The 9,841-nt window shown below is 41.8% G+C and overlaps 1 protein-coding gene and 1 pseudogene across 2 annotated transcripts; both read right to left on the bottom strand.

Annotated features, from left to right (window-relative positions):
- Window positions 1-350: 350 nt before the first annotated feature.
- Window positions 351-3,182, bottom strand: LOC148802247 (UDP-glycosyltransferase 73D1-like). Its single transcript, XM_088896944.1, is given in 2 exon segments — window positions 351-1,076; window positions 1,078-3,182. Coding segments are annotated over 2 exon segments (1,494 nt in total). The 5' UTR covers window positions 2,167-3,182; the 3' UTR covers window positions 351-671.
- A 3,841-nt stretch (window positions 3,183-7,023) lies between these two features.
- On the bottom strand, window positions 7,024-8,707 carry LOC104587322 (UDP-glycosyltransferase 73C1 pseudogene; annotated as a pseudogene). Its single transcript, XR_016081881.1, has one exon. The product of XR_016081881.1 is annotated as a UDP-glycosyltransferase 73C1 pseudogene (transcript).
- Between the last annotated feature and the right edge of the window lie 1,134 nt (window positions 8,708-9,841).

The following is a 9,841-nucleotide window of genomic DNA, read 5'->3' as shown; positions in this document are numbered from 1 at the left end:
TTTAAGATCTATTTGGAGACGTTGAATTTATTTAAGATCTACATGTAGGTTAAAGAAACATAGATGATTCTTTTCTTTCCACCTGACAAGAAACATAGCCCCAACTATACTTGACATTTCATTGAAGAATTGCTCTACAGTCAAGTCATTTGTTAGATGAGATTTAGAGAAGGTTGAAGTAGTGATTAAGAGGGAAGAAGAAAAAGTCATAGAGCCACTGATGTCTGAAAGACATAGAACAAAGGAGAAATAGGGTGTTAATGGTTCGGTTCTAGGGCAAAATAAAAGAGAAAAAAGGAGGAGGAGAGAAAGAGAAGAAGAAGAAGATGGAGAGAAACGGCTAAAGAGAATTCAAACTTTCTCTCAGCCAACCAGCTCTTTATTTATAGATTTTGTGATAGTAATACAAAGACATTTATGTCCCTCATTTAGTACGGGACTCATAACTTAAACTTAGAAAAAATAGACAAAGCAACTAACAATAAAACAAAGCATAAAACTAGAATACCCTCTTGACTGCCGACTCTAATATAGGTAAAGTGAGAGCTTGGGCAAATGGCAGAAACAGCAAATGAAGAGGAGATTTACTTCAACATTACACTTATGTAACAAGCCAGACATAATACGTTCACATACTTCCTGAAGATGCAAGTGTAAAAACTCGAAAGTCATTAGCTTTCTTTGTTTTGACTGCACTTTTTCTGACCCTCCTGCATAATCTCTTGGATCAACAGTGACATGTTTAAGTAAGACGACCCCTTTTCTTCAGTTGCCTTCTTTGCCTTCTGCCCAAGCTCACTTGCCTTATTTCTTCTTTCTTCTCCCTCATTTCCTTCCTGCATCAGTAGCTTTATGGCCTTTTCAATTTCTTCCCTTTTCACCAACACTCCAACCTTCTCTTCGTCCCCCAACTTAACAGGAACATCAACTCCTATGCGTACTCCAATCTTCAAAACGTGTATGATCAACTTCTCATTGAAGAACTGCTCTGCAAACATAGGCCATGTTATCATTGGAACACCTGCACAGATTGATTCCAGTGTTGAATTCCATCCACAATGTGTCAAGAACCCTGTAAATTGCAGGGTGTGACAGGATTTGAACTTGTGGTGCCCAACCTTTAATTAAAAGACCTCTACCTTTGATCCTCTCTTCAAACCCCTCCTCCAATAACCACTTTTCCAACTCTGCAAATCTGTCTGCAGTTCTGATTACCCATATAAATGGGTAGTTTGATGCTTCCAGACCCAGTCCCAGTTCTATCAACTGTAGAGGCACCAGGCGACACTGGCTACCAAGGCAAACATAAAGAACAGATTTCGGCTTCATTGAATCAAGCCACGCTAAACATTGGTTCTGCTCTACTGAAGCCTTGTTACCTCTCTCAAACTTATCTAAATCATCCTTGTTACAGAGAGAAACAGGCCCGATGCACCATACCTTTTTCTGTATAGCTTTCTGGTATTCCTCAACGTACCCAAGCTCCAACTCTTTAAAACTATTCATCACCACTCCATATGCTGTTAAATCAGCCTCTCTCATTTGTCTGCGGATGTCTTCGAGTTCTGGTTTCACAACAAAGGATCCTGGTAGCTGAGCTTTGGTAATCTCAACCCTGTGGAGCATGCCTGGAACCATGAAGGGTTCTGAGTCGGAGGAGACTGTCTTATGAGCATTGTAGTGTTGTACATTGTGGGAACCGAGCAGAGAGAAGCAGCACATCCCATGGAAGATAAGCCTTGGAATTTGGAACTTGTTGGCTATTCTAGATGTCCATGGGAGGTAACTATCTGCAATTATGCAGTTGGGCGGAGGTTGTTGTTGTTGTTGCAGATACTGTTCCAGTGGTTGTTGCAGCATGCTAGCTGCATCCAAAAAATTTCTGATCAAGTCAGCTGAAGGGATGCTGTCCAGATTCTCACATCCCTCTGGTAGGCCAGCTTCTAGGCAGGGAAAACGGAGTGGGAGAAGACGGATTGGAAGACCAGATTCTACTGCACGATCGATGGTTGTTTTGAAGCGAGAAGCATTGACAAGTGTAGTAACGAAGGTGACAATGACACCCCTCTGAGCAAGAAGTCTAGCCATGTCGATCATGGGGATCATGTGGCCTTGGGCCATTAGGGGAACAAGTACAAAGTGGAGCTGGTGATGTTCTGCAGCCATTGTCACCGGATATTCGTTGTGCCAAGACTCACATTAGCTCTCAGGTCTTATATAGGATAGGAGCTTGCCTTTGTACGTGCAGTCGTGCAGGACGGACTAACCCATCAATCAGCCCACCTCATATGAATATGATCGAAGCTCCTTTCGACTCTCATCTTCATTCTTCAAACTTCAAAGACATTAGACTTGGACTGAGCTTTAATTAATCTGCTATTGAAGCTTCAAAGAAACTTTGAATGATAAGGAACGCCGGACGGGAGCACCTCTGGGGGGCAATTCAGATGGGTCATTCCTGACAGTTCTTTTTGGGCTGTTACTTCACTCCTTCTGTGTGTTTGGGGTCCACTTCGAGCTTGACTGTCCAAGCCAAGCGCGTATCCGCACTGCACTCCATTGCAGAATCTGCTACAAACTGGGCGTGTACAACACGCTACATATAACTCAATCAAAGAATGAACCTGCCTGTATGGAGGATGACTCTGCCTAGTCTTCATTTGGTTTTATGTAGCTCTTCGTATACGTCCTGTTTGTAGTAAATCTGGCCCATTGGGTCATGTAGCCCACTGTACATGCCTTGTTTATAGCAGATCTTGCCGTGTTGTAATGGGGAAATCTTGGCTGTTTGGGAGCATTCTGTGCACGACATGTCACTCCACTCGGTCCCATTGTACACACCTTGTTTATAGATCTTGCTGCGTCATGATGTCATGATGAAGAGAAAAGACCTAAGGATACCCACACTACACTACAATTCAATGACTTCTGCTGAATCTAATGGGGAAACCTTTGCTAAACTACAGGGGTGTTCTTTTTCTAGATTTTGAGAGGGGGGAAAGTTGATCGATGGGAATCAAAAATTCCCATTGATCAAGAAATTCATGTTCTTTTTTTAAGATTTATGTGGAGACCATGGAAAGTTTATTTTCCTTGATACCCTCCTATCAGTTTGGATTTGGCAGGCACAACGTTTTAAGCACATTCAATACACTTGAAATTTTTTTTCACCTGTCCCTTAATATATCCTCACCCCACCCTTGAAAAAGATTAAACCCACTTTTGACACTTGTTAAAATACTATCAAGTGCTCATTTAACGTGTTTACTTATGTTGTGCCTACTAGATTCGGTCCCATCTCTTAGGTAGGTAAATAACTTTCCCACTTGGGGGGAAAGTTATCAACACTTGAATGGGACTTATGTTGTGCCTACTAGATTCGGTCCCATCTCTTAGGTGGGTAAATAACTTTCCCACTTGGGGGGAAAGTTATCAACACTTGAATGGGACAAAAATGCCCTTTTTAATATTGGATTTTTATGGTTAAAATGGTCATTGCCTTATTTATATGGGTAAATGCATTTACCCGGATAAGTCTTTCCTAGAAAATACTTACCTGGGTAAATGCATTTACCCAGATAAATAACTTACCAAAAAGCAAACAGAATCTACAATTTGATGACTTTTACTGAATCCAATGGGGAAATCTTGGCTGTTTGAGAGCATTCTGCACGGCACATTACTCCACTCAGTCCCATTGTACACACCTTGTTTATAGATCTTGTCGCGTCGTGTACACAATGGATTACATGGGTCATGTAGCCCATTGTACATGCCTCGTTTATAGCAGATCCTGCGCGATGGAAACATAAGACCTAAGGATGCCCACACTACACTGCAATTCGATGACTTTGAATCTGATGGGGAAATTTTGATTGTTTGGGAGCGTTCTGTGTATGACATGTTACTCCACATAGTCCCATTGTACACGCCTTATTTATGGGCTATAGCAGATCTTGCCACATCCTGAAAAATGGGCCACATGGGACCATTGGGTCATGTAGCCCATTGTACACGCCTTGTTTATAGCGGATCCTGCCATGTCGTGACGAAGACAAAAGACCTGTAATATAAGGATGCCTATACTAAACTGCAATTTGACGACTTTGACCGAATCTGATGAGCAATATTTGGCTGTTTGGGAGCATTCTGTCACGTTGCTTCATTCAGTCCCTTGTTTGTACTTTTATCTTTTTGGCTAAAAAGATAATCTTTTTAGCATAAATTAGGATATGCTTCTGGTGTGTTCCACTCGCCCATTCATGCGTTTGAGGTGGATCTGTTTTTTTCCTTTTTTTTTTTTTTTAAGTGAAGTTTTGGCTCTAGAGGGAAAGATTTTGTCCTAAACCCTTTTTTTTTTTTTGCTGCAAATTGTCCTAGACTTGGTTGGTGAGTGGATTGGCTAATTGAGGTAATTGAACAGTAGCTCTGATAATATAAGCATGACTTCCTATGTAATTTTGAGGACAACTTAAACAAAAGTACTTGTGAATTAGGCTGTGGACTGCTTAGCAAATTTAGACAATGTTGCTCGAACAACCTCTTTGGCATTATCCTCTGAGATGAAATGTTTCTTTCAACTAGTTAGATATCAGAAGTTGAATGCTGCTTGCTGACAAAGGCAGAAGTTAACAATAAGGCTGCAATTTTCCTTTGTGATTGATCCAGAAATAACAACCATGAGATAAAGAATTGTTAAAGATAGTCTTAGGCTCTCTTCTAATATAAGGCTGTGTTTTGGAAAAGAGTAAAATTGGATTAGTTTTGCATTCACACCAAATAGACTTTTATCTGCAAACATGAATTCTTAAACTATCTTTATGGTTTAGCTAATTGACTTGAACCATTGTAATGGAATCTTATACAAGGGGGCATACCTGCGCCGAAACCATTCAATTTGGATTATGTCTATATTCCAATTTTCTAATGGCTTGTGATATTCCACTCTTTCCTGCCGAAACCAGAGAGACCTATGAGAAGAGCAGCACGCCATGGAATTAGAAACTCACCTCAAGCCCCCCACTACTAACCTCCAGTGCATGTAGACTTACGTCGTCGCCTGGGTCGACTCCGCCACCAAGCTTCGCACCCGTGCCTGCAAAAACCCACCTTAAATGACCGTGTCGGCTGCAAAAACCCCACCTAGAATCGGAAACTCATCCTAGAGATTAACTACATCTCTGCTCAAGGCCTCAAGACCCCCACTACTAACCTCCGGCACATGCAAAGTTATGTCATCGACTACCTGAAAGATACCGCCGCCCCTCCTCTGGAAGATTCCACGGCTTCGCTGCCCCTCCTCCGGCAGATTCCACGGTGTATTGAACATCGGCGCTATGGTTATAAAAAACTGCACTGGCTTCGCGTCCTTGAATGGATTCTTTGATCGAGTGCCTTAATCTGATGGGAAAGAACCGAAATCTTTACCTTCTCTGTCATTGGCGGTCGCTGCAACTTCCACTCGACATAGAGGACGCAAAGCAGCAGCACCCCCTTCCGATTTCTTCCCTTTTCCCTCTTCCTCTCTCACTCTCTTCTTCCCGCCCTTCTTCTTCTTCTTCTTCTTCATCCCCCATCAATCTCACCTCCCTTGTTTAAGTATCCTCTCTTAGTCAATCTTTTAATGCAGCAAATATTAGAGATTGCTAAGGCCTATCAGTCCACCACGGAGTGGCTCAATTGCATGCTTGAAAAGGCAATAAGTTATTAAGTTCAGACACATCAGACAGCACCAATGACAGTTGCGGTCCATCCATTCATCCAATCGACAAGTCATAATCTGTTGCACTTCAATTCCATTCACTTTGTGTTTCTTAGTTTTGGTTGCATGGTGGTGAGTTATGCAAGCAGTGTTGGCAGGTTGCAATGTGGTCGATGGGTTGAACGGAAATAAGAAAAACAGAAGCACCTGTTCATATGGATTATATGAAGGATAGTTGGGCCATAGCCACTAGAGAAAGACTCCTATCAAAAGCATCAGCAGCTCATCATCCCTTGCAGATTCTACAACCGCCCGATTCGTTAAAGGATGAAAGGGTGGCTCGAATGGAAGATTCAAGGAAGGTTCAGGACGAGGAGCCAGAATATGGCCCCGACCTCGTACGCTCACTCGGCACTGAACCGACCAGAATCCCGTCCATCACTAGCACGTCCTCTTCAACTTTAACCGGCGTGGCGAAGACTGGCGACGACCTCGAAGGTGGCGTCTCCAGGTTTTCTATCGACAAACCACGAGGCGATATGTTGAAGCGATGGAGGAGCAACGGGTGAAACTTGGTGGGATTGATGATCTAAGATGGAAAAATGTCAGAGGAGGGTGAAAGGGATGCACCTGTGGCACGGGAGTACTAGATCAGTGTGGAGTCCACATCGAGGGGATTGGGAATTTCCAATAGTCCCAGAAAACAGGGGACGATGGAGTTGATGTTTTTGGCAGATGAACCTGAGCAGACGATTGGAAATGGGGGAGAAACGCAGTCTAGTAGTCGAGAGGTGTGGCGGAGGGCTGAGTTCGAATAGGGTTGGAAGTTATAAGAAGGGCATATTGGGTATTTTTGAAAACTATAACAGTTACGTGATGTACATTTGAATGGTTTATGATGGAATGTTAAAGGTAAGGGAAGTATTAGTAAACTGTAAAAAATAGTAGGGGTAATGTTAGTTAATTTTCAAACAGCAAGGATACACTTAGTCAATTAACTAAACGATAAGGGTAATATCAAAAACCCACTTGAATGCAAATTTATTTTTTTTATTGATGTACTTTTATATCTTATTATCAATGTAAATATGCATTGTTCTATCATTTGTCATTACATAAATGTAATGTCGCCAAACACAGTTAAAAGTGAACCTTGCAAATTTACCCTAAACTGGGATTTATACTCCATTTGCATCGTTTCCAAATGCAACCTAAGTTGAATGATTCTTTCTAATGTTTAATTATTGTCATTTTCGTTATAATTAATTAAATTTCAGCACAAGGTATGAATTCGTCTATGCTTGTCCAAGCTTTAAGCGGGATGGACTTTCAAATGAGGGGACATATTAGAGAATAAAAACTTATTCAGAGACTTCACTTAACGGCTTAAGCTTTTCGCCCATAATTTTTTACCTGTGTGTGAGGATACAATTACAGTGGCTGTTTGTTCTGAATGACTACTTGATTCATGATATCTTGGATCAACAGTGTGATGTTGGTATGAGAAGATCCCCCCTCTTCCACTGCTCTCTTTGCCATCTCCATGAGCTCTGTTGCTCTCTGTCTTCTATCTTCTGCCTCATCTCCCCCATCCATCAACTGGACTATGGCCTTCTCCACTTGTTCTCTCCTTACCAGCACCCCAACCTTCTCTTCCTCTCCCCACTTACATTGGACATCAACACCAATCCTGACTCCAATCTTGAGAATTTGTACAATCAGCTTCTCATTACAGAACTGCTCTGCAAACATAGGCCATGTTATCATGGGCACACCCGCACAAACCCCTTCCAGTGTTGAATTCCACCCGCAATGTGTCAAGAAGCCACCTATGGCCGAGTGAGACAAGATTAATACCTGAGGCGCCCAGCCCCGAATCAGGAGACCTCTTCCTTTGGTCCTCTCCTCAAAATCTTCCTTCAACAACCATTCCTCAAAGGATTCATTGCTGTTTCTGACTACCCAAATGAATGGGCGGTTTGATGCTTCTAGCCCCAACCCAATCTCTATCAATTGTGGAGGAATCAGTCTACAGAGGCTGCCTAGACAAGCATAGACAACAGACTTTGGAGCTCTAGCATCCAACCACTCCAAGCATTGGCTTCCATCAATTGAGGCCTTATTACCTCTCTCCACCTTATCTAACAACTCTTTGTTGCACAATGACACTGGCCCAATACACCAGGCTTTCATTCCTTTAGCTTTTTTGTACTCCTCGGCATAACGAAGCTCCAGTTCGGAGAAGCTATTCACCACCACTCCGTAGGACGATAGTTCAGACTCTCTTATACGATTATGAAAATCTTGTAGATCCGAAGAGGTCTGAGTAACAGTTCCGGGAAGATGGTCTTTGGTGAGCTGAATTCGATCTGGTAGGCCTGGCACCTCAAAGGGCTCTGAGTCGGAGGTGATGCTCTCAAGAACCTTGTGGTGTTGTATATTGTGGATGCACAAGAGAGAGAAGCAACAGGTTCCATGGAAGATGATTCTGGGTATTTGAAACTTGTGGGCGATATCAGATGTCCATGGGAGAATCATGTCGGATATAATGCAGTTGGGTGAGGGTCGTAGTTCTTGGAGCGATTGTTGTAGTGGTTCTTGGAGCATTTCGGTGGCATCAAAGAAGCTCTTGGCCAAACCTCGGGAGGGGAGGGTGTCCAGATTCTCAGACGTCTCTGGCGGTAAGCCTGCTGCTGCATGTGGAAATTGGAGTTGGAGAAGACGAATGGGGAGGCCGAATTCAATGGCCCGGTGCATGACGGAGTTGAAGCGAAGAGCATTGAGGGGAGTAGTGACTATGGTGACCATTACTCCCCGCTCTGCAAATAGTCTCGCCATGTCCATCATGGGGATCATGTGGCCTTGGGCCATTAGAGGAATCAAAACGAAGTGAAGCTGTGAAGCCATGGCAATAATGGAGGGTGATGATCAGCTACGACTCCTCTCTCTCTCTCTCTGAAGTTTGTGAATAAGAGAAGGTGGCCAAAGCATGTGTCCAATATCAGTGCCATAAGAGGTGGCATAAGCAATTAGTAAGGACGAAGTGGCACGCTGGTCCACACTCCATTATTATAACTTTTCTTGGAGATCGGTCTGTGTCAATTTCGACTGTGTGAATGCTGTTTGTATTTTTAAATGCTTGTCCGAGTCATGGACTCGTGTGCAGAGTTCAAATCATCCCCCACAACGTCCTACACACATTCCCACCGTGTATTGTGAATATTTCCCAATGATGATTCATCATTTTTTATATCATCATCGGAAATGTTTTCAATACATGGGGAAATGTGCTGTAGAACGTTGTTGGGGGCAATTTTGTGGGGGGCTGATTTGCTCTCCATGCGCAACTTAGTTTTACTTAGATATTAGGCTATGTTTAATTTGAAGGAAAAAGTACAGAAAAAAAGAAAAATGTAGAAAAACTTTTACTTCAAACCAAACACAACCTTCGGGCCTGCTCTAAATAGACGAGGCCAGTCCAAATTTTGGCCGGCCTCAAACTGATAAAGCCTTTTGGGCTTTTCACCAAACATGGCTTCGTGGGGCTTACCTTGCGGTGGGGAGAAGCTGTTGCGTGAAAACCCTCCAAAACGGGCAATAATAAAGAAGATTTGAGTTTGAACCTTATACACCACTAAGCCATGCCATGCCCCATTTACTTGTTATAACTACATGCATTTTTTTTTTAAATAAACTTTCACTTTTTTTGGGATGTTTATCAATAAATTCTAAAATTAATTACTAAAATTTAAATGATAATTAAGATAAGTTATATTGATTTTTTTTAAATTAAAGAATATACATACAGATTTTAGTTTTTTTTTTTTCATTTTTCAACCATTACTAATTATGTCTTTGATATCTCACACTGTATAAACCATTAAAGTGTGTTTTTTTATCCATTTAAATAACTTATTTTATAGTCATATAAGACCTATATTTATTATTATTAATATAATTTTTTCATGTTCTGTACATTTGAGAAACTACTTGTATATATATCCTAAACTTTTAAAAACAATTTATATATGCCTTGTTGACCGGCCCCACATAACACAAATAGGACCTTAATTTATCATTGCACTGTTTAAAGCCAATAAGCCATTAACAGCTCACTCCAAATGCTTTCATAATACCAAA

Source organism: Nelumbo nucifera, chromosome 2 (assembly GCF_055504915.1).
Source record: "Nelumbo nucifera cultivar China Antique chromosome 2, China Antique-T2T, whole genome shotgun sequence".
Classification (NCBI taxonomy): Eukaryota; Viridiplantae; Streptophyta; class Magnoliopsida; order Proteales; family Nelumbonaceae; genus Nelumbo; species Nelumbo nucifera.
This window is presented reverse-complemented; position numbering and strand designations above follow the sequence as displayed.